The 25970-nt window shown below is 40.1% G+C and overlaps 1 protein-coding gene across 14 annotated transcripts in view; it reads left to right on the top strand.

Annotated features, from left to right (window-relative positions):
• Nucleotides 1-18656, top strand: part of PHF20L1 (PHD finger protein 20 like 1) — an 82455-nt gene extending 63799 nt beyond the window's left edge. For 9 of the 14 annotated variants that reach the window (XM_073330084.1, XM_073330088.1, XM_073330087.1 and 6 more), the window contains 5 exons: nucleotides 1056-1155; nucleotides 7595-7790; nucleotides 9032-9404; nucleotides 14105-14270; nucleotides 16717-18656. In XM_073330084.1, the coding sequence (XP_073186185.1) occupies nucleotides 1056-1155; nucleotides 7595-7790; nucleotides 9032-9404; nucleotides 14105-14270; nucleotides 16717-16859 (978 nt within the window). In that variant the 3' untranslated portion in view covers nucleotides 16860-18656. Of the gene's footprint in view, nucleotides 1-1055; nucleotides 1156-7594; nucleotides 7791-9031; nucleotides 9405-14104; nucleotides 14271-16716 lie in introns of those variants that run through there. The other 5 variants (XM_073330086.1, XM_073330096.1, XM_073330092.1 and 2 more) reach the window with 2 other exon arrangements.
• Nucleotides 18657-25970: the final 7314 nt, after the last annotated feature.

The raw sequence follows: 25970 nt of genomic DNA, 5'->3' as shown, positions 1-25970 counted from the left end.
GTGCCCCACTCTCTCTGTACCCTCCCCCCATATCTCATGCCTCCTGGCTCTGCGGGTAGGGTGCTGTGATGAACGCAGTTGCAGTGATATATTAGAATTGGAAAAAATTCAGAGAAGAGCAACATAAATGATTAGCAGTATAGAGGAACTTCCACAGGAGGAGAGATTAAAACGACTGGGACAGTTCATCTTAGAAAAGAGATGATTAAGGAGGGATATTATAGATATCTATAAAATCATGAATGGTGTGAGAAAGTGAATAGGGAAATGTTATTTACCCCCTTCTCATAACACAAGAATCAGGGGTCACCCAATGAAATTAATATGCAGCAGGTTTAAAACAAACATAAGGAATTACTTCTTCACACAATGCACAGTCAACCTGTGGAACTCCTTGCCAGGGGATGTTACAAAGGCCAAAAGTATAACTGGGTAAAAAAAAATTAGCTAAATTCATGGGGGTTAAAAAGAAATTAAAAAAAAGAATTAGCTAAATTCATGGGTTCAAAAAAGAATTGGCTAAATTCATCCCTCGGCCCGCGCCGCTTTTCGCAGCCCCCATTGGCCTGGAACGGCGAACTGTGGCCAGTGGGACCTGTGATTGGCCAAACCTGCAGACGCTGCAGGTAAACAAACAGTCCCGGCCCACCAGCGAATTTCCCTGTTGGGCCGCGTGCCAAAGGTTGCCGATCCCTGTGCTATAATATATTGCTATATATTTCTATTTTGCCAAAGTCCTATACTAGTGTCTTTATGCTCAGCTACTAAATATTTAGTACTGAAGTACTTTATTTTATTATAATAAAATATTGCTAGATGTTAAATCCTTGATTTTGTTTTCCAGATTGGAATATGTGGTCATGGGGTCACTTTCAAAGTTAAAATTATGCTTAATTATGGCTTGTTTTTGCTACTGCAAATACAAATTGCATGAGTACGATACCATAACTCAAGCTGCCTGCTAATGGAAAGCTGGTATTTCCCTCTATCTTGAACAAGCTGGAAATAGTACTGACCTACAAATAATAAATTACCTTGTTTCTTTTGGGCGGTAGTGTGAAGAATGCCTGTGCTGGCAACATAGTGTATGTATGGGATTATTAGAGGACAGCATTCCAGAGCAGTACATCTGTTACATCTGCAGGGACCCACCAGGTATGAGTTAAATCACTGGTTCATGCAAAATTAATTGTTATTTACTTGTTACATTTTTGCTAAAAACAGATGGTATTGTATAACCATTACTCACAATAGGATTTACCTATTTTTGTGTGTTTAATATGTTATACTTTTCTGGATGAGTCTTTTATAACATTTGCTTCTGTTTGGTTCTGCATGGCAACTTTTATTTTTCTGAGGGGTAGCCATGTTAGTCTGTAAAAGCGGCAAAGAGTCCTGTGGCACCTTATAGACTAACAGACGTATTGGAGCATAAGCTTTCGTAGATGAAGTGGGTATTCACCCACCATGAAAGCTTATGCTCCAATATGTCTGTTAGTCTATAAGGTGCCACAGGACTCTTTGCCGCTTTTATTTTTCTGTTACTAAATTCTTAAATTTTGTTCAAAATGTTAACTTACCATTCTCATGAGTTCACAAGAAGTGAGTGCTCTCTTTTCTTATTGAGAAATTACCTCCCACAAAGAGTAGGCTCTTAAAGAGCAGTTCTACTCTGAAAAGTGACTATTTTGTGTAAAAATAGTACCTTCCTACTCACCAAATCTGTTCCCTGCGTGTATTTTACTTCTGGAGGAATTCTGCGCCAAAAAATTAAAAATTCTACACACAATATATTAAAATGCTGCAAAATTCTGCATATTCTAGTGTTAAAATAACACAATATAATCATGCCAGTTTCAATTATTTTAATAATTTATTTCAAAATACCTGTCAGCAGGTATGTCTGTAACAATACAGTCAAAAAAAAGTTTCAGGAAATGTTGGGTGTGTGTTTGTTTGTTTTTTGTTTGTTACAAATAGATTCCTTAGTAGGCATATTAATACAGAACTTTGAGTAATTCATTTAAACTACAATACAGAAATGTATTTCCCGCACCCCTCAGAAGCAGTGCAAAGGCTTGCAGGAGTCAGGGCTAACGGAGAAGCTGAGGGAGAGGGAAGGAGCCTGGGAGTGAACCTGGAAGGTTGTTAGGTGTGGATGAGAGAAGTATGGAACAGGGTTGTTGGTTTTTTTGTTTTTGTTTTTTGGGTATGGGGGGGATTATTAGGGAGTTGGGGAGCCTCCCCCATGCAGACCCTGGCTGATTTCTAGCCTTTCCTATTCAGTCAGGCACATCTACCTATGTGCCTGACCCCAGTCCCTATATGTACCTGCAGCCCCTGTTCCCAAGTGGCCCTGTACCCCCCTCCCATTCAGCCCCTGTCTCAGTGCTGTCACCCCACTATCTCCTGAGTCCGCACCCCAGTCTGTCTCCCCACTAGCCTTCCTGAACCCCAGTCTGTGACTCCCCCTCTCCCTCAGCAGCCCCATGTGCCCCACCCTCTCTGTACCCTTCCCCCATATCTCATGCCTCCTGGCTCTGCGGGTAGCGTGCTGTGATGAACGCAGCTGGCTGTTGCTGCCTGTCAGTGAGCTGCTGTCTGTTCTGGTGCAACAGCGGCCTCTGGTGGGCGAAAGGTGGAACTGCAGTTCTTCTCAGGCAGAAGGTGTTTTCCGTGGAGAAAAAATCTGCAATGGACATGAATTCTGAGGGAGTGCAAATTGCCAGACAACTTCTGCATTCAGTTACATCTGTGCAACCTCATTGTGTAACCAATGGCAGAATTTTACCTGTGGAATCGCTGTTGCTGATGATGGTGCATGAGTCGGAAGAAACACAGCTTGATTTTTAGATTTTAGCAGGAATTTCAAGGGCTGGCAATTTGAAAACCATTCTACTTGTAACCTGAGTGTATTTGATCTGGGAGTAATTGAAACAATAAAAATAACTTCACAATGCCATTTTCACAGTTCTTCAAAGCAGAAACACATGTTTTTGGAGGAAAGTTTAGAGTTCTTTCAGGCAAGTTATACACCTATACCTACTACCCCACCCATCTGGAGATTCAAGTAACAGTTTAGTCTTCTCAGATGGAGAAACGCGGACAAAATATACATATTTAAATATATATTTAGGTATCTAAATAAGTGGGCTAATTTGCAGGGGTGATAAGTACTCATAACTGCCACTGACTTCCATGGGAGGTGAAGGTGCTTAGTATCTCTGAAAAATAGGCCACTTAATTAGATGCCTCCATTATGGACTTAGGCACCTAACTTTAAGCACAGAAATTTGAAAATTCAGTCCCATGTTTTAGATTGTAAGACGCTTGAGTTTTATAATCTGGCGTGTATATGTGACACTGTTGAATTTTGCATTTGAAGGTATAAAATTAGTGTGTGCCACTGACTTTAAAGTATTTGGAACTGCTCATCTGATGGCACAGTTTAACCCAATCCTCCCTGCCCACCTGACTCCTCCAACTCCACTTTTTCTTTTTTTTCTTTTCTGTTCTTTCTGTCTAGGAGATGAATCATTCAGGATGTCTGCATTTGACACTGTATTGGGAGGATGGGCTGGGTAATGGAGGGTGTTATGCTGGAAGGTGTTAATAGCTACCATCAGGCTGGTTCTTTTATCTACAGATAATTCTGTGCATACCATTTTAGTGTAAGAACCAGCAAGTTTCCATCTAATTTTGTTCTTCTCGTGCTTGTGCATTTCCGTTATGCTACAGGTGTGTATACTTCTTGTGTACCATAGCTGGAGAGTTTTCACTAGCAGCACCTGTAGGGGCGGCCCCTCCCACACCGTTGCTTCTTTGTGCTCTGAACCGAGGGTATAAAGAGTTGAATCACTCCGCTCATTCTTTAGTTCCTTCTTACTTCCTGTGATTGGTAGTGAGAGCGTTTCTGTGTTTACAGCCTCGTTCCTTTGTGACTAAGTTGCAAATAGTTAGCTTTTACATAGTGATACTTATTGTTTCATCCTTTAGATGTTTCTTTTCTCTTTAATCAATTTTATTTTGTTTTCTGTGGATTCGGCTGGCTTCTGGGACTTGCCTAGTACCAGGAAGGCCTATGCGAAGGTCCTTGTTTTTAAGCCTCGCTCCAGCTGTCATCTGCCAGTGCCTGTCAGTAACTTGCACTCTCTACTGTTTAAAGTGCTTGGACAAGGGTCATGTCAGAGACCCATGCTGACAACACCAAAGGCCTATGTGGCTGTGAGAGAGGTATTGTGTTTTTCAGTACTGACCTCACCACTGAATAAGGGCAGAGATCCTCCACCAGCCCTGTTGCAGGTGCCATACTTATCAGCATTGACAGTAGGGTCTGTTTCGGCCTCATCTGTCTCAGGTCCAATATCCCATTCATCTGCCGTATCCATGACAATATCTAAACCTCCATGTCCTAGCACAGTACCGATAGCTAGGAAGCCTTCACTGTTTCCTCTCAGACTTGTAGACTTTTAAGGCCTGAAGGACCCATCATGATCATCTATTCTAGTTTGACCTTCTGCACATTGCAGGCCACAGAATCTCATCCACCGTCTCCTGTAATAGACCCATAACCTCTGGCTGTGTTACTGAAATCCTCAAATCACAATTTAAAGACTTCAAGTTACAGAGAATCCACCATTTACACTAGTTTAAACCTGCAAGTGACCCATGCTGCAGAGGAAGGCAAAAAACTCCCAGGGTTTCTGTCAATCTGACCCATGGAAAAATTCCTTCCTGACCCCAAATATGGCAGTCAGTTAAACCCTGAGCATGTGAGCAAGACCCACTAGCCAGACACATGGCAAAGAATTTGCTGTAGTAAATCAGAGCCCTCCCCATCTAATGTCCCATCACTGGCCATTAGAGATATTTGCTGCTAGCAGTTGTAGATCTGCTACATGCCATCGGAGGCAGTCTCATCATACCATCCCCTCCATAAACTTGTCAAGATCAGTCTTGAAACCTGGTTAAGTTTTTTTCCCCCACTGCTCCGACTGTAGGCTGTTCCAGAACGTCACTCTTTTCAAGCCTAAACTTGTTGATGGCCAGTTTATATCCATTTGTTCTTGTGTCCACATTGGTGCTTAACGTAAATAAGTTCTCACCTTCCCTGGTATTTATCCCTCTGATGTATTTATAGAGAGCAATCCTATCTCCCCTCTGCCTTATTTTGGTTAGGCTAAACAAGCCCCGCTCTTTGTTTCCTTTCATAAAGTAGGTTTTCCATTCCTTGAATCATCCTAGTTAGCCCTTTTCTGCACCTGTTCCACTTTGAATTTATCTTTCTTAAACATGGGAGACCAGAGTTGCACATAGTATTCCAGATGAGGTCTCACCAGTGCCTTTTTTATAATAATACTAACACTTTCCAATCTCTGCTGGAAATACCTCACCTGATGCATCTTAGGACTGTTAGCCTTTTTCATGGCTGCATCACATTTGTGGCTCTCAGTCATCCTGTGATCAGCCAATACACCCAGGTCTTTCTTCTCCTCTGTCACTTCCAACTGATTAGTCCGCATCTTATACCGATAAATAAGGTTAAGATTTTGTCCTAAGGATTCGAGTCCTTAGCCTCCTGCACCTTATTACACCTCTCAGCAAAAATAGCCTTTTTAGTGGCCACCACCTCTGCTAGAAGTATGGGGGAACTGCATGCCCTTGTGACAGAGCCTCCATGTGCTATTTTGTACAATGACAAGGGCCAGATTAGGCCACACCCCAAGTTTCTGTCCAGGGTGGTATCTGATTTCTACCTAAATCGGCCTATATATTTGCAAGGTTTTTTCCCAAAGCCGTATGCTCAGAAGGACAAACAAAAGCTACATGCTTTAGATGTGTGCTGCACTCTAACCTTTTATCTGGATAGACCAAAGCCCTTTCAGGTTTTTCCCCCGTATCTTTATATCCTGTGCAGAACAAATGAGAGGTCACCCTATTCCAGAGCACCAACTCTCTGAATGGATTAACACCATCATTGTGAAGTGCTGTGCTGCCCAAAGTATTCCTTCCTTAGAAGCTGTCACCTCTCTCAACAAGAATTCACTTGGCCTCTGCTGTGTTTGTGGAAATGTGTCTATTGTGGACATCTGCAGAGCAGCAATGTGGTCCTCTATCCGCACCTTTTCTAGACACTGTGCAATTACTGCAGCATCAAGGCAAGACACGAATGTGGGAAAGCAGTCCTACAGTCCTTCTTCTGAAGACACTCCAAGCCATACCACCGCTGATGCAATGGCTGCAAGTTGAAGCTAGACAAATTCAGACTAGAAATAAAGTGTAAATTTTTAGCAGTGGGAGTAATTAACCATTGGAACGATTTACCAGGGGTTGTGGTGGATTCTCCATCACTGACCATTTTTAAATCAAGATGGGATGTTTTTCTGAAAGATCTGCTCTGGGGATTATGTTGGGGAGGTTCTATGGCCTGTGTTACACAGAAGGTCAACCTAGATGATCACAATGGTCCCTTCTGGCCTTGGAATCAATGACAATGGCTTGGGGGTTGCCAGCAGTGTAATGTTGATATGCAAGCACTCGAAGAAGAAAAAGCAAACACTCGTTTTCTCGTAACTGCTGTTCTTTGAGATGTGTTGCATATGTCCATTACATGGCCCATCCTCAGACTCCAGGCATTGGAGTCTATAGTTGGGATCCCAGTGCAAAGGAACTGAAGGATGATTGGGGCGACTCCACCCTTTATACCCTCAGTTCAGAGCATGAGGAAGCCAAAGAATGAGCAGGGCCTCCCCTCCAGGTTCTACTAGGGAAAACACTCCAGCACCGTGCTGTGACACGCACATATCTACAGTGTGTTGGACACACACAACACATTTCAAAGAACAACAGTAACAGGAAGGTGAGTAACTATTTTTAACAGTTGCAAAGTGAAAGTACTATATAGTTCTGGGAATAATTAGGGATGCAATTATTTTTATGATGATTAAATTGGTATAAAAGTAAGGTGATCAGTTAAGCTACTTAGGGTTCACTCCTACTTGCGGTATAGAAACAGAAGTCACCAGACTGGATCAGACCTAAGTTCATCTAGTCCAATATCTGTCTCTGACAGGGGTCAGTATAAGATACTTCAGAGGAAAGTGTAGAATCCTGCTGTAAATCCTGATTTAAGATCCTGTCTTGCCCTGAAGCACAAGGTTTAATAGCTTTTCAAATTTTTTGTTGTTATTTATCATAGCTCTGAATATTCTTGATATCCATTTAAATGTCCCATCTCTTTTTTTAATCTTAAGTTCTTGGTATCTTAAATTATCTTTTCAGTAAGTGGATATCTTTTTAGAAAAGACGATTATAATTCACAACTTTAATTCAGTTTCAAATTCAGTTCACAGGTGTATCATGGTATAGAATGTTTTTTACTTCCTCACGCTTGAGTACTGAGTTATTTGTTTGATTTTCTTTTAAAACGTCATTTATAGAAGTCAGACAGTATACTGTGTCATATACTTGATGATGTAAATTTCGTTGAAAACCCGTGATAAAAGAAAGGATGTCAGAAAATATTTTAAGGATACCACTTCTGACTGTTGTAGTCACTTCTGGAGAATAAATTCTGATTGTTGTTTACCCGTAGGTCAGAGATGGAGTGCCAAATATCTTTACGATAAGGACTGGTTAAACAATGGGCATATGTGTGGATTATCATTTTTAAAAGAAAATTACTCTCACCTTAATGCCAAAAAGATAGTGTCAACACACCACCTGCTGGCTGATGTGTATGGTGTCACTGAAATACTACATGGACTGCAGCTGAAGATTGGGATACTAAAGTAAGTGTGGGTCTGGTGTTTCCTCCCCATCTATAGAGGAAGTGAGAGCTTAGTGTGTATGTCAAGATAATTTTCTTTTTAATTTTTATATTAAAGACCAAACAGATGTATATCGGTACACATTTAGACAGTATATTATTGAAAATGTCATGGCACAATTTGAATTGTTTGGATAGATGATGATGCATTCTGGAGCTCAGTCTGTGACAGGGCAGAAGCTGGGTTCCTCCTCTTCCTCTCAGCTCAGTGAGGAGGAATCCAGGGTCTGCACTTCTTGACAAAGCCTGAGGGGGGGGGGGAAATATTGGTAAGTGGGAATGTAATTGTTTTCTCCATTAAACACTAGAATGTGAATTTGTGATCCTATTATCGACTGTTAATGATGAATACTGAGACAAAGGAAAAATATTTGAAGAGGCTAAAGACTGTTTTTTATCCAAAACTTGCATGTGGTAGTATCTGTCTAATCCGGTTTGAAAGCGAAATGAAGACTTCTGCGCTTCTAAATCTGCCACGTGCAATCTATTCCCCTGTATCTAATCATCTGAGTTCTTAATAAATAGTATTAAATTAATTCTCTGAAATATTTGTGTGAAATTAGGAATTACTATGCCAATTTTACAGAAGGGGAAACTGAGTCACAGATTGGTTGTTACTTGCTCAAGGTCCAACAATTAATCAGTACAGAACAGAGCCCAGATCACCATTGCTGTACTTTAGCTAGTAGACCATGCTTTGTTTTTGAACAATCATTATGTGGTTGACTAATTTGGGATACAGTCATTTCTTCAAAGCCTGAATGTTTAACATTCTATTTTGTATAATTTTCTAATTATACTTCCACTGTACTGTTTACTGGTCCAATCATGCCAGGCGATGGAAACCCTCAATTTCAATGACAGTTGATAGTGCTCAGCACCTGACAGGATTGGACATTTTGGGAACATTCGCGTTTTTGTTTTATCATAACACACTTATTGAAGATGACCAGGGCATAATGGATTTACCAAAAATTAAGAGGTCCACAGCAATGCTGGGTGAAATCTTTGGCAATTATGTTCCCCTAAAAAATTGCCTATTAATATAAATTCAGTGGCTGTAGCTCACGAAAGCTTATGCTCAAATAGATTGGTTAGTCTCTAAGGTGCCACTAGTCCTCCTTTTCTTTTTAAGAATTTTAAAAGATTTCATTGCTGAAAGTGATTGTTCTATACTAACTTTTTTTCTCCCCTTCTTTCCAGAAATACACATCACCCTGATCTTCATCTTTGGGCTTGCTCAGGGGTACGAAAAGAGCAAGAGCAAGTAACATTTGGGGTAGAGAAGAAAATAGTGACTTTGCCAGATACTGTTAATCCATCTGAAAGGACATGTCACAACCAAAGCCATAAAGAACCACCCCCTAGTTTACCCCAGAAGATGGAAGAAACTTACATTATAAGCGAGCACAGTTACCAGAAACCACAGAGTTTTGGTCAGGACTGCAAATCAGTTACTGACCATGTGAGCTCAGATGATGAAGATATAAGTAGCTTTGAGGAAGATCAGGAATTTTGTTCAGATGATAAAAACTGTTTACAATATTCTTTAAAAGAAGATGGCGTGAGTGAGCAGGTAAAACTCATTATTCATATGTATAGACTTAGAGTTTAAAAAGATCAAACTCATAAAATAGTTAGAAATGCATGCCCATTACTGAATTATCAACTGATACGTGTTCTGTTGGTAGGCAGATGGATCAGTACAACCCACTTAAAATGAAGTTTAATGTAGTGAAACTCATTATGGTGAAGTAGGTTGGATTCAGATTGTTGCAGTTCAGTGTTGATAAATGCAAAGTAATGCACATTGGAAAACATAATCCCAGTTATACATATAAAATGATAGGGTCTAAATTAGCTGTTACCACTCAAGAAAGAGATCTTGGAGTCATTGTGGATAGTTCTCTGAAAACATCCACTCAATGTGCAGCGGCAATCAAAAAAGTGAACAGAATGTTGGGAATCCATTAAGAAAGGGATAGTTAATAAGACAGAAAATACCATTGTGCTGCTATATAAATCCTGGTACGCCCACATCTAGAATACTGCATGCAGATGTGGTCTCCCTATCTCAAAAAAGATAGATTGAAATTGGAAATGGTTCAGAAAAGGGCAACAAAAATGGTGTGGAACGGCTTCCATATGAGGAGAGATTAATAAGACTGGAATTTTTCAGCTTGGAAAAGAGACGACTAAGGGGGGATCTGATTGAAAACCTATAAAATCATGACCGATGTGGAGAAAGTAAGTTAGTGTTTGTTATTTACTGCTTCTCCTAATGCAAAACCTAGGAGTCCCCAAGTGAAATTAATAGGCAGTAGGTTTAAAACAAACAAAAGGAAGTATTTTTTCACACAACACACAGTCAACCTGTGGAACTCCTTGCCAGAGGCTGTTGTGAAGGCCAAGACTATAACAGCATTCAAAAAAGAACTAGATAAGTTCATGGAGGATAGGTTAATCAATGGTTATTAGCCAGGATGGGCTGGGATGGTGTCCCTAGCCTCTGTTTGCCAGAAGCTGGGAATGGGTGACAGGGGATGGATCACTTGATGATTACCTGTTCTGTTCAATCCCCCTGGGGCAGCTGGCATTGGCCACTGTCAGAAGACTGGATACTGGGCTAGATCAACCTTTGGTCTGACCCACTGTGGCCGTTCTTATGGTCTTAATTCATTAATTGCTAATTTGTAAACCCAGCTACAGTGGATTTCTGCTTATAGGGAGGTTGTTCTGTTAATATAACTAAGAAGTTCCAGTACACCTAGATTTCTTGTATTCAAGAAAAGTTTGTGGTTGCACTTATTTTTTTTCCATTTTGAAAGATTCTTTTGGTTTGAGAGAGATTGATTCCCTGTATTTAAAATGAAGAGTGTAAACGGAACCTGTTGTCTTTCTCGTAACAGAAGAAATTGGTTGAAGAGCAAATTGTTAGTTTCTCTCTGTTGTCTTTTGGTCTCTTAACAGTTTTTAAAACCTGGATTTCTAATTATATTTACCGTTGGTCTGTATTTTTCTTTTGACACCAAACTTCCCCCCAGAATTCAGTCATATAGGTTAACAATTAACTAAGCTTGTTTCTGCTCATGTAAAGATTTCTAACAAATGTTTTAGACAGAGTTCTTTGAAATGTAAATCCCATCTAATATAAACAGTGCTGATTTTTCTAGAGTTTTATCTTAGTGATGTTATAGCAGGGGTGGGCAAACTACAGCCCGGGGCCCGCATCTGGCCCTTCAGACTTTTTAATCTGGCCCTCGAGCTCCTGACGGGGAGCGGGGTTCGGGGCTTGCCCTGCTCCGCACATCTCCCAGGAGCAGCAGCATGTCCCCACTTTGGCTCTTACGTGTAGGGGCAGCCAGGGGGCTTCACACGCTGCCCCTACCCCAAGCGCCTCCCCCGCAGCTTCCATTGGCTGAGAACTGTGAGCATTCATGGCCCGCCATACAATTTCGATACCCAGATGTGGCCCTCAGGCCAAAAAGTTTGCCCACCCCTGTGCTATAGTAAAGGTTGTGCCCACACCTCTAAACCTTTTTTTCGGTTGCTTGTAACTTCCTTATACCATTGATTTGGGCAGGAGAGCTGAAAGTGTCTGGTTTTACTCTAGAAGCGGACTTAAAACAAAAAAACTTCTTAAGCTTTTTGAGATACCCAAGTATTTGAAAATAAATAAAACACTTAGACTCACCCACTTGTCTCCCCCATTAAAAAAATTATTCAGTTACTTTTTTTTCTTGGTACTCTGGTGTCACAAACATAGATTGGTTTTAAAGGTGGCACATAAATTTTATATATTCTTTAATGAAAAATTACACTTCACCTTGCTTGGAGTTAATTGTTTGTTCAATAATATAGTTTACATATTGAGTGTGTGCCTTAAGGACACATGCAGCAATATGAAATATTGCTGAATAGGGTCATATCTTGGAAAAACAATCCATATATCCATTTTTGCAGAATTCAGGTTTCCTTGGGAATCTCAGCTATGACTTTACTGGCTTTTGGTTACAATTTATTAGGTTTGGAAGGGGAATCTGTTGGGTCAGCTAGTCCTTTCCTTTCCTTTCCACTACTTTCACAGCACCATAAAGTACTGTCTGTCTAACCTTACTGTACTCTGTATTGAGTTAGGTTGGTGGGTGAGGCTGCTGGGGCTGGCCAGCCGGTTAAGGTGGTTTAACTGATAAGACTAATGCTTACCGGTTAAGATTTTACATCCCTATTTCCTATGTAAACCATTTTGCATTTATCCTAATTTTGATTTCAGCTCTGTTTTCAAATTGGCTTGAGACACAATTTGAATTATTTGTAACTGTTTTGAACTGACTCAAGAGCAACTATATTTGCTACAGTTCTCCTCTCCAACCCTGTTCCTCAAACCCTTGACTATGACTTGGCAATGTCCCTCCTAAACTATTGCAACCTTTGGCCTTTCAGATTCTTGTTTCCACATCTCCAATCTATGCACAGTTCTACTGCCGATCCTCTTTCACACACTCAGATGATATCCAATGTTGAGTCCCCTTTTAGTAGTTCTGCTTCTCCTTAAACATCATAGGTTGTTCGTAAATTTACAAAACACATTAGAGGGTGGGTGTGTCCTTAATTTTGCATGTTTGTTTCAGTGTTACAAAGTGTTACAGGGGGCTGGAGGAGGTCTTGAAAATTACCAGAAAATGAAGAGCCCTGTGTAGCTCGAAAGTTTGTCTTTTTGACCAACAGAAGTTGGTCCAATTAAAGATATTACCTCATCCACCATGTCTCACCAAAACATGTTCTGTCATTTATGGACACCCCTAACATTGTTTCCTCACTCCTGACTCTTAAGCCTTTACACAACCCCGCCCCACCCTGCACACTTCCATCATGTTCCTTTTGTGTCCTTCTCCACCAAATGTTTCTTCTGCACTGCCCCTTACTGTTAGAATGCGCTTCCTGATCTCACGTGTCATATAGGTCCCCCTCATTTGTTCTTATGCCAACAATGTCCATAATCTTAAATAGCTTGTCCCCCTTGCAAGTGTTAATCCCAGTATGTCATCTCCAGGACCCACCCATAGACCAGCAAAAGCAGGAAAGTCCAGATTTGGTGGGATTCCTATTTCTAAAGCTTCAGAAAAACAGGAAGAGAACATTTTTGTTTAATCATTTCAGGCCACTTTTGCAGGAAAAAAACTTTTCAGATGCAAAATAGTCTCAAGAATGTGGGTTTCTCAAACAGTTCTATCAATATATTTATAACACTGTTCACTCTTTTCTGTGGCAGCTGGCTTGCACTGATAGTGACTAACAAGTGTACTGTCAAACTAATACTGTCGTTGAGTTTCTGTCTGAAATGCAATAATCACCGATGGTCAGACAGCTTCAGCATAAGTGGGATTATCAGATTCTACAGTTAAAATCAACTGTTTATATAAATTTATGGGAATTGCTCTTCTAGCTCATGCCTTTGAGCTGTTAAATCGGGTATCTTGTCTTTGGTCATAGCTATTACTTGAGAGTTCACAGGAATGTACCTGGCACATTATGGAATAATACACATGGGAAGAAAATGATTAGATTTGCTTTTAGTTCTCATAGCTATACGTGTTACTGGTCACACAATTATGTGGCCCCTTTTAATACTCCAGCCATGTGATCTAGCCATGGTAGCAAGTTACACAAGATGACAGCAGTCTGAAGAAGGAATGTACTTTTGTCTTAAATCTGTCTGTCAGTATGCTATGAACTTTGAAATTAATTTAACAGACAAACTTTGGGATTTTAGATATAATTCCATTTTTGTATTTTCACTTCATCCTCTGTTGGACAGCAAACACAAAAAAATCCTGGACTCTTGCTTGAATTGGATAATGGTTCACTGGTGCATTCAGCACTTCATGAATTAAGAGTTAGAAGTTTATGTAGCAGAGTGGTGAGACGTGGGCCACTCCTATTGCACTAAACTGAGTACAAGATCTTGTGAACGTAACACTGCCTCCCCCCCGGTGCTTTCTGCTAACACTCTTCTGTGTCTGTGGGAATCCTGAAAGCTAGATGTACTCATTTGTTTGACATTTTTATTGCTCTTATTGTCCACTAATGTTCTTAAAAACTGCATACCGATATGCATGTTTATGTTTTTGTGAAATAGTGGTACAATTAAAAACTCCATCATTCAGGGCATTTGTACCAAGTATTATAATCAAAACCAGAATCCAAGTGGATTGAAATTGAAAATAAATCATTTATTAAGGGCTAACTTTGTTGCTTTTTGTTGGTCCTATGGAGAAGAACACTGTTGAAGGGAATGTGGTGTGCGCTTGTAATGAAAAAAAAGGATCAGAAGAACAAGTGGATTCCCATCTTCAATGGCAGCTAAATCTCCTTACCCACATAGAGAATGTACAGAATGAAGTCACCAGCAGAATGGACCTTATTGAAAAAGAAGTTGATGGTAATTACATTGTTACGAAGTATTGACATTAATCTGTATAGAGCTTTGAACATTCAAAGCATTAAATGAACAAGAAGAAGTCTCCATTACCTCTGTCGTGTAGATGACTAAGACAGTGATTAAGGCCCAAATTTTTAAAGGTGTTTATAATTTTGGGTGTTCTGGGACACCCAGAGTATGATTTTTCAGAGATTTTGCGCGTCTGCAACATCTACTGAGGTAATGAGTATTCAGAATGTCTGAAGTCAAGCCCAGGCATGCAGCATTAACAATAATTCAAAAACCTGGGCCAACATGACTTGCCCAAGGCCACGCAGTGAGACCATGAAATAGCAGGCTCCTGCTCCCATGCTCTGCCTACTAATCTGCAGCATCTCCTGAAGTTGATAGCATTTGTTTGGACAATAGTATCGATCAGTTACCTGAGGAAGAGGAAAGAAGTCTTCATCTTCAGCTGTGGTTTACTGTGTATTGGTTTAGAAACAAACTGGTAATAGCCTGGATTAAGGAGGCAGACCAGGCTTCATAACAACAAATTTACACAAAGATAATGCAGTAGAACTAAGTGTTGTAATAGATGAATGCATTCAGTTTTCACTAGGGCTATAAATTAATTGCAGTTAACGCCTGAAGTTGACTGAAAACAAAATTAACGTGTTCATTATTTTTTAACATGTTAATTGCATACCTCTGGGCGCAGCAGCAGGGTCTGAAGCTCTGAGCCCATAGCCTATATTTGAAAATATAGAAAACATCTAAAAATTTAAATAAATGGTATTCCAGTATTATTTAACAGTGCGATTAAAACTGTGATTAATCGCTATTAATTTTTTTTAATCGCTTCACAGCCCTAGTTTTCACATGTAGAGACTCACTTCACAAATGAAGAGAGTTTGAACAAAGTGTAGTTATTGTGTCCGTAATTATTTCTTATCTAAAACAAAATAATGTTAGCCCTGATGGAATGTTTATGATCAGATTGCATGTACATTGACTATGTTTCTAGAAAAATGGGATTAGACTCTTGCCATCCCTCTTTTTTATGAGCACTGAAATTCACTCAGAAATTAGATTCCACTCTGAAAGTGACTGTCTTATATCACCTGCTCCCTGTTTTTGTTTAGTGATACGTTAAAGTTAGTTTTCAGAGTAGCAGCTGTGTTAGTCTGTATTCGCAAAAAGAAAAGGAGTACTTGTGGCACCTTAGAGACTAGCAAATTTATTTGAGCATAAGTTTTCGTGAGCTACAGCTCACTTCATCGGATGCAGTCAGTGGAAAATACAGTGGGGAGATTTATATACATAGAGACCATGAAACAATGGGTGTTACCATACACACTGTAAGGAGAGTGATCATTTAAGATGGCTATTACCAGCAGGAGAGCAGGGGGGAAAAGACCTTTCGTAGTGATAATCAAGGTGGGCCATTTCCAGCAGTTGACAAGAACATCTGAGGAATGGTGGGGAGTGGGGAAATAAACATGAGGAAATAGTTTTACTTTGTGTAATGACCCATCCACTCCCAGTCTCTATTCAAGCCTAAGTTAATTGTATCCAGTTTGCAAGTTAATTGCAATTCAGTAGTCTCTCATGGGAGTCTGTTTTTGAAGTTTTAAAGTTAGTGACACAAGTGAGTCTTCACAACCTTTTATTCCTGTTGAGTTTTTACTAGTGCAGATTCGTGACAGCTGAGACAGTGAGCTGGAGTCTTTTCTTTGTATGTGTATCATCAACACATTGTGGGCTAATTTGTCCTAACATACTTTTATATTACTGGAATTTAGCTATCAAGGTAATTGGAATGATTAATAAGGGGAACACTTTAAACTGCGTAAAAGAATGAAAATTTCCATGGAGCACTGAATTATTTGATTCTTCAGAAAATGTCTTCATTTAAATAACGATCTGAGTATCTGTAAGTTGGACCTTCATATTAATGATGCATATGGCAGAGGCATGCTCCATTTTATGCAAATTACCTGCTGCCCTCGGGCTTGGCAAGTTGACAGCATTTACAAGAATAGTTGTTGGTCCATGTTCAATAGCATACAGAAGAAGTAGATTTGGAAAGGGTATGAACCTAAAAACTCAAATACAGAATGTCTCTAGCAACAAATAGTGTAAGTATTCTGAATTTTTATGATAGGCTGCTCTTCATTGGGGCAGTGAGTTTGGCCATGAAATATTCTGAGGTGCATCATTGGCAGTCACACACCTGATTTTCATGGAGCCATGGGTGGGGCACAATAGCCATTTAAATTTGGGTTGACAAGTTAGGACCAAATCCTAGTCAGGTTGAAGTCCTCAAGTATTTTGCCACTGACTTCAAGGGCACTAAGATATGACCCTTACTGCATTTCAACACACCTAGCTTTGGAGGATTGAGCACTCTTTTTCCGAAGATCCCTTTCTAATCAAACTCTTTTTTACATTTTTCTCAATTTAGTTTTAGAAAGCTGGCTTGACTTCACTGGAGAGCTGGAACCACCCGATCCTCTTGCAAGACTGCCTCAACTCAAGCGACGTATCAAACAGCTCTTAATTGACATGGGGAAAGTACAGCAAATAGCCACGCTGTGCTCTGTATGACAAAAGGAAGAATAAAGGAATAAAAATAGGCTCTCTACAGAGAATTTTCTTATCAGCCACAAGACTGGCAGGAGGACAGCAAAAAGCTGGATATTTGTCTAGTTCTGGGCTGATTACATTTTTAGCCTGAAGCTTTGGAGAAAAGAAAGGAAATCTAGAGTAAGGAAATTAACACTGAAAAGCTAAATACTCTGTATTCAAGATGCAAATTACAATGTCACATATTGAGGAACATTGACATGGTCTACAATATGATAAATAAGACATGTGAAGTGACAGAATTTCTCCTTCAGGTCATACAAGAAGATTCAAGAAATCTCTGCAATGGAAAATGCTATAATTTTATAGTCAGTAGCAGAAAGAGCCAAACTCTCAAATGTCAGTGGGAAAAATGTACAATCGTAATTATTTTTTCTCCCATTGCTAGTGAAAATACAGACACAGAGAGATCCATAGCCTCTCTACAGTTGGTCCACCCCCAAAGTTTTAGGCAGGTAACTGATCTTTTGCAGTCCATGAACTACTTCTTATCTAATTAGTGTTATTTGGGAAAATGAAAACATTTGCTTCACTTTTGAAAGAAACAGGATGTGGTGGTCTCCTTATAAATATTTTTTTAATGGAAATCCTCATTACAGCACCCTTAGGCTCTTTTAAAAACGTAAGTGGCAAACAGTGGTCAGATGTGCCAAATAATACTAAAACCACTGGAATGACAGTTTGAAGATAGTGAAATACATGGAGAGTTTTGTTCAAAGTTCTACCTGGTGCCAGCAATCCATCCAAAATTGTATCTAGTTTATATTTTTTTACGTTCTATTGCAGTATTCAGGATTCCAAGTACATTTTGTCCTGGGTAGTTCAGCTTGGTGTTAGCCCTCTGAATCTTTACCAACCTCATCTGGGATGAGGAATGACAAAAGCAGCAAAACTGCTTGTTTGTGGCTGTGAATTATTAAACCACTAGATTGAATATTGCAAAGATACATTATCTAGGATGTTTTTATAAAACTTTTAGCTTCAGTCATAAGTGAGTAAAACATCATGAAACCAAAGGCAACCTAGTTGCTCTGTTAGCTCTTGCTGGATTTTGAGCTCAGGACCTTCTCTTTGCCTGTGCTCATGTAAGTTGTCACTGCACCCAGTGCTACATATGTATGTGTAGGTATATGTGTATATACACACACATTCATATGTACATACTATATACATATTTATATCTACACATGTCTAGTTTTATTACTATAGACTATAAGAACTGGTGGTTAACATGAAATGTTACCTTTTAACAAGCAGTTTATAAAATTGAAAATAATGTATGTACAGGTTTTGGAATTTGTAAAATATGACTGTTAAAAGGAGGCTATTTAATTGATGACATAAGATACTTGAACATTTTATGCCTCACAACTGTTTATCAGTTCTAGTTTTCTGTATAAATGCATTTTAGAACCGATAGACAGTAAACTTGAATTTACCTTTTGATAAGAGTACAAGCCACTGTACATTCAAAAATTATTTAAATTTGCAAACACACTGTTCTATATGTAAGGTACTGTATGTAAAACTGTTTATTAAAACTATTCTGCATACTCTACATTTTCCACTTTTCTTCCTGTCCTATACAGAAATGTAAAAAAGTGATTAAAATAATGTACAGACCATAAAAAACTTGAATTTTTGAATGCCTGTTGAGGATTCAGATAATCGAAAAGTGTGCCAAAAATGGATTGTGTACAAAAGATGTTGAAACTAGTGCTTTGAACTTTCATCATAAAACCATCATTGAGAGAGAAAGTAGCATGCCCGGGTGCTTATTGAAAAATGCCTACACTAAAGTCTCTAATTTATCTGTCATGTCTGAAGTAAGTTAATGCTATTAATATTTTAACTCTAAACCAAATGTGTCAATGTCCGTTATAGAATGATACCTATTTAAAAGGTCTCTTCAACAGCAGTTACCACACCATTGTATTGGCAATATTACAGCTCTGTATTAATTCCAAAACTCAACTCAATCTTAATTATGTAGCAGGGATTGGCATCTCCATAATTTAAAGAGGAAATACAGTAACTGAGGAATATGTCAAGGAATGTTGATTTTTTTTTTTTTATGGCAACCACTACAATATTTAACAAAATACCCTGATGTTTTATACAGGATAATTTGATGCTTAAATGACTACTTAAGACACATTTCACAGTATTAACAGCTGTTGAAAGTGATCTACTTGCTCTTTGGATATGCAAGATACTGTTATATATTATTCACTTGCTGCATATCCTTAAATGTGGTACTGTGTGTACTGTATAGAATAAATGTAAATCTTAATACACAATTTGAAACAAAGTATATAGTATTTACATAATATATACAGTACATACTGGTGCTATGTTATACAATGTGTGTATGCATGTGTGAGATACCATATAACTGTAAATGTAATGAACGGAGAGATGGACTGAGGTTTCAAGTTGTAGGAAGGAGGTTCCTTGCTTTGGGCCCATCACAGCAAAGTTACAATGAGATGTGAGAATATTATCCCTAAAAGGTGGCTGTTGTATGAGCTGAGGACCCGGTAGTCTCAGATGCAGGTACTAGGAGGTGGTCACTGGTGTAGACAGGGCCTACACTTTTAAATATATATTACATATAAAAAACTACTGTAAAGTATTGTATGATTTCAAAGTTAAGTTATCAAAAGTTAGGCAATGTCTGAATTAAGGTTGCCTATGCAATTCAGCCTTCTGCCATATGCATTGTGTTAGTCTTTTAACTTGCAAGGTGTCACTTTTTTTTAACCCCCACAGGACCCTGCCTCTTTCAGTGCACAGAATAGGTAGGGCCCCCTGAATGAGTAACTTTTCAATATTTCTGTTTACCCTCATTCATTTGGTAGCCAAATGCATAATATTTACCACATACCATTTAAACCATGCACTGCATACAAAATTATTCATTTCTTCATGGGCTTTTCTATGACACACATCACTGTGAATGCTTCACAAACTTTAAGGTAACTTGGTATCATCAACTCCACTTTAAAGATGGGAAACTGACTAATAGAGAGATTAAGGCCAGAATTGTCAGGCGCCCAACTTGTGAAACACTTGGGACCTGATTTTTTTCAGAGCATTTTTATAGCACTTTATATGTTCAGTGGACGCACTGACTTCAGTTATGGTTGTAAGTGCTCGGCACTTCTGCAGATCTGGCCCCAGATGTTCCCTGTTGGGCACCTAAAAAAAGAGAAACACAATTAGTGGCCACCTATGAATTTTGGTCTAAATGACATAGGAACTCTGTGGCAAAGCAGGGATCGGTTCCAAGTCTCAGAATGTTATCCAGTTGTCTTGATCATAAGACTATTGTCAAGGTTCCTTCCCCACTCTGAACTCTAGGGTACAGATATGGGGACTGCATGAAAGACCCCCTGAGCTTATTCTTACCAGCTTAGGTTAAAAACTTCCCCAAGATACAAACTTTGCCTTGTCCTTGAACCCTATACTGCCACCACCAAGCGTGTTAAACAAAGAACAGGGAAAGAGCCCACTTGGAGACATCTTCCCTCAAAATATCCCCCCAAGCCCTATACCCCCTTTCCTGGGGAATGCTTGATAAAAATCCTCACCAATTTGCACAGGTGAACACAGACCCAAACCTTTGGATCTTAAGCACAATGAAAAATCAGTCAGGTTCTTAAAAGAAGAATTTTAATTAAAGAAAAGATAAAAGAATCACCTCTGTAAAATCAGGATGGTAAATACCTTACAGGGTAATCAGATTCAAAACACAGGGAATCCTTCTAGGCAAAACCTTAAGTTACAAAAAGACACAAAAACAGGAATATACATTCCATTCAGCACAGCTATTTTACCAGCCATTTAAACAAAAGGAAATCTAACACATTTCTAGCTAGATTACTCACTAACTTTTTACAGGAGTTCTGAGTTGCATTCCTGATCTGTTCCTGGCAAAAGCATCACACAGACAGCCAGACCCTTTGTTTCCTCCTCCCCCACAGCTTTGAAAGTATCTTGTCTCCTCATTGGTCATTTTGGTCAGGTGCCAGCGAGGTTATCTTAGCTTCTTAACCCTTTACAGGTGAAAGGGTTTTGCCTCTGGCCAAGAGGGATTTTATAGCACTGTGGACAGAAAGATAGTTACCCTTCCCTTTATATTTATGACAACTATCCTTTCTCATCCTGCAGTTCTTTGCCTCTTTCACCACATGCCCTCCTCAAAAAATGAGGCAGGCATCTTACAATCAACTGCCTCATTCACTACACAACTCTGATTCATTCCCAAAGCACCATTTACACTGTGCACTGAATGAAGCAGAAGTGGCGGGGGGGGGGAATAGTATGTGATGCTGTAACTAAAGACTGTATCACAATGCATGTGCACAAAGGGACCAAATTAAGGTTGCACAAGCTTATTTCCTAAGTTCAGGATGCTTGACTTTGCAGTCGTTTACAGTGGGTTTTTTTAATGTAGTTTTTTAACTTAATTTAAGGGTTTTTTTTAAAAAGCAAACAAGGGAAAAGAAAACAAAAAGGAATTCCATCATACGAAGCCATACTGTGACAACACACAGGGCTACTCAGCAGTGTTGGAACCTTTAAATCCACAGCAGACTTCTGCCACTTGAGCTCATAGAGTAACTAGTAATAGTAGTTGGCTATTATCCTCTCTGGACCAACCGCTAAGGAAGATGAGAGACTTTGCAAGTGGGTTTCACGGATTTTTGCTAGACAGTGAATGTTGAGACTCAAAGTCCCTATGTTTTGTTTTACACTTCAGAGGGGAGCATTCTCAAGTGGATACAGACTCTTGTGCCCCTTTCTCCCACTTCCCAGCTTGACCCTTTTTGCTTATCTGCTAGCATCTCCCCTTGTTATCTTGTTTCTCGGCTCCTGTCCATCCTCTAGCTTACACCTGTTTCCCCTCCGCTTCCCCCCGCCACCCCTCTGCTCCTCAGCCTTGTGCAGTTGCGTTAGGCTGTGTCCTCCTCCTGTTGCCTGGGTGTCACCTGGGAAACCATTTAAACACTGGAGAGAAGGTTTCCATGCTTTGTTCTGCTGCTCCATCAGCCTCTGGCTGGTGGAGGGGGAGGTGTGAGGCAATTGTAGGGAAAGTTCTGCTCCGCCCCTGCAGCCTTGGGCTGGAGCATGCTCGGTGAGCTCCGTGAAGGTGGAATATGCAGTGTAAACAGAATCTTCTGAGATTATTGTTCGGTAGGTCTCTAACAAATCTCTGCTGAGCATGTGCACAGGTGACTTTCAGAGGCTTGTAATTTGGCCAAATTTGGGTGGATTTTCACTGCACTAAACATCTTTCTGACCCCCCCCCCCCATGCCAAATTCCTAGCCCTTGCTCCAAGGCATAGAGGCTCTAGGGCAGTGGTGGGCAACCTGCGGCCCATCAGGGTAATCCGCTGGCGGGCTGCAAGACAGTTGGTTTACATCGACTATCCGCAGGCACGGCCGCCCGCAGCTCCCAGTGGCTGCAGTTTGCTGTTCCCGGCCAATGGGAGCTGCGGGAAGCGGCAGCCGGGCCGCAGGTTGCCCACCACTGCTCTAGAGCTTCTCAGCTAAACTGCTATAAGAATTTTTTAGCATGAGCAAAACAATGTCATTTCATGTAACCTTGATCACAGAAACAAGAACTAGTTTGATGAAACATTTAAAAAAATCAGCCTGAGGCAGACAGATCCTGGCTTGGAGAATTTCAGCCTGGATGGTTAAAGTTTGCAGTTATAAGCAGCTGAAAATCAGGTCTTTATAATGGAAATGCTGGACAGCCTTAACTTTATTGCAGGTCCTGATGGGTATATAAGTTCTGTCACAGTTGCCTGTAGTGATCCTACCCTCACACCACAATGTACCTTTGCTGGGGTGAGTCCCAAGCGTGGAACTTCTTTTCTACCTCACCCGCACCTTATGCCTTGTGAAATCTTTCAGGACATTCCCTCCTTTTAGAGAGCATTTGTTAAAGTCGAGGTTTTTATTAATTTTGGGGATGACCATTGCTCCTGTATTTTATTTTATCTTTTTTCTTTTGTATTGAGTCACCATGTAATCACTTTAACAAGGGTGCTTTTTGTTACAATGCTTTCATGTATATTTAAAAATGGTTTTGTTATGTGGTGTCCCAAGCACTGGGGATGGGGGTGGTGTCTTTAGCAATAAGCATTATATACACTGTGTGTATTTGTTATACTTGGAGAATAGGTATGGAACACTTGACAATGGTGAAAATACACTAGAATAAAGAAAAGCATGTTTCTCTGGAAGACGTTCTGCACCAGCCTGGGCAACTCATAACTACTGGAAAAATGTGAAATGTACATGGAGAAAATGAATAGTGCAGAAAACATTAATATAATGAACTTCCAAAACATGCCATATAATCAAGACTGTGTGTACGTGCATTTGGGATGCTATTAACAGTAGATGAGTTAACACCGTTTTCTAGCGATTGGTTGATTAAATAAAATCTAGTCTAATGCAAATTAAGCGATTAAACAGCTACTCAGTCTTTTTCGGACTTGCTCACAACCGTCTCCATTCTGTTAGTGCCTCTCAATGCATTGTCACTGAAAAGTCTGAGAGAGGCAGCACTGAATGGCTTAATCTTCCATGAGAGAAGCAAGGTATTTTCTTTTACAGTTTGTTTTATAATAGCAATAATGTTGATTGCATTTTAATATACTCACAATAAAGGCCTATTGAGATTGGTTAAGTGCTTGGGCTCCCTTTTGGTGAACTAACAGTTTCAACAAGCTGATCTATGCTTTATATACTTTGGAGCATTAAGGAACTGTGTCTTAATTGTATAAAGCCTGTCAACTAGTTTTGTGTACACATTATTCGTTTGATTACATTCAGAGAGACAAGACATTGATTTCTGTTACAGCACTTTGCAACAAGTCTACTTAACCTTTCTAATACTTGCCTCCTTTCAACCAAATTTGTCAGAGATGTAAAATGGGAGGGTACCTTCAAATGAAGTGGCCTTTCAAATATGAAAGATAGTGTGGCTGGGCCAAATTCAGACCCTACTGTAAGCAGCTGCACCATTATTGAAATGAATGAATGTCTGGCCTGTTTCCTTAATACGCTCCCATTTGGGTTGAAACTCCAGTGGATTCTGCTTCCTTCATCTTTCAGACATACACCCAGGGGTGTGAATACATACAGTTCTATACATTTAGCTTCTGTAATAGCTAAAAGATGCATACAATGGCAATCTGAAAAACTGCACAGGGTCACCAAATGGATACATGAGAGGAAAGCCGTTATTCCTATCTCTCTCCTTTGAAGCATCAGAGATGGTCATGGCTGGAGATGCTTGGCTGGCTGGTTCATGCTGACATGCTCAGGTTCTAACTGATTGCCATATGTGGTGTTGGGAAGGTCAGATTGGCAGGGACCTTTTGGAGTTTTTTCACTTTCCTCTAGCACAGTATGTGGGGTTAGTTGCTAGGATCATCTGGGTATGTCTCAGTTCATAGAATCATAGAAGATTAGGGTTGGAAGAGACCTCAGGAGGTCATCTAGTACAACCCCCTGGTCAAAGCAGGACCAACCCTAACTAAATCATCCCAGCCAGGGCTTCGTCAAGCCGGGCCTTAAAAACCTCTAAAGATGGAAATTCTACCACCTCCCGAGGTAACTCATTCCAGTGCTTTACCACCACCCTCCTAGTTAAATAGTTTTTCCTACTATCCAACCTAGACCTCCCCCACTGCAGATTGAGACCATTGCTCTTTGTTCTGTCATCTCCCACCACTGAGAACAGCCTAGCTCCATCCTCTTCAGGTAGTTGAAGGCTGCTCTCAGATCCCCCTCACTCTTCTGCAAACTAAATAAGCCCAGTTCCCTCAGCCTCTCCTTGTAAGTCTTGTGCTGCAGCCCCCTAATAATTTTTGTTGCTCTCCGCTGAACTCTCTCCAATTTGTTGACATCCTTTCTGTAATGGGGGGCCCAAAACTGGACACAATATTCCAGTTGTGGCCTCACCAGTGCCGAATAGAGGGGAATAATCACTTCCCTTGATCTCCTGGCAATGCTCCTACGTATGCAGCCTGATATGCCGTTAGTCTTCTTGGCAACAAGGGCACACTACTGACCTATATCCAGCTTCCCATCCACTGTAATCCCCAGGTCCTTTTCTGCAGAACTGCTGCTTAGACAGTTGGTCTGCAGCCTGTAACGGTGCATGGGATTCTTCCTTCCTAAGTGCAGGACTCTGCACTTGTCCTTGTTGAACCTTATCAGATTTCTTTTGGCCCAATCCTCCAATTTGTCTAGGTCACTCTGGACCCTATCCCTACCCTCCAATGTATTTACCTCTCCCCACAGCTAAGTGTCATCCGTGAACTTGCTGAGGGTGCAATCCATCCTATCATCCAGATCATTAATGAAGATGTTGAATAAAACTGGCTCCAGGACCGACCCCTGGGCCACTCCACTTGATACTGGCTGCCTACTAGACATCGAGCTTTTGATCACTACCCATTGAGCCAGACTTTCTAGCCAGCTTTCTATCCACCTTACAGTCCATTCATCCAATCCATACTACTTTAACTTGCTGGAAAGAATACTGTGGGAGACCATATCAAAAGCTTTGCTAAATTACCTTGTATTGCAAGGGCCTCACACATTGGTGCACCTCGGTCCCTCCCATTCTCTGCCTGTGGCAAACAAGATCTAATCTCCTGAGGATTGTAGTACAGTAAAACCTACCAAGAGCAACCACTCATGGGAGTTTGCAAAAGTGGTTGCTTGTAAGAGATGGTCTCTCTTCAAAGGTTTGTTGTAAAATGGGCACTTTTACAATGTACAGAAAGGCTACTATTGCTTCCGATGCTTCATGTTTAACTTTAATTGCCTTATAAATGAACATTACATTATGCAATACAGTACTGTACTGTATTTAAAATTTAAAACGGCTGTTTAGAAATATAGTGACAAAGAAATCATCTGTAATTTATATAACTTGATTAATTGGAAATCTTAATTTAAAAAAAAACACAGCCAGAAACAAAAATCAACGTGGAACCAAACCTGGGAAAAGTGATTCAAGCTCAGAAATAACTCTCCCCG

Source organism: Lepidochelys kempii, chromosome 2 (assembly GCF_965140265.1).
Source record: "Lepidochelys kempii isolate rLepKem1 chromosome 2, rLepKem1.hap2, whole genome shotgun sequence".
In the NCBI taxonomy this organism is placed as follows: domain Eukaryota; kingdom Metazoa; phylum Chordata; order Testudines; family Cheloniidae; genus Lepidochelys; species Lepidochelys kempii.
Note: the sequence above shows the minus strand (reverse complement) of the source record. Positions and strands in the feature narration are given on the sequence as shown.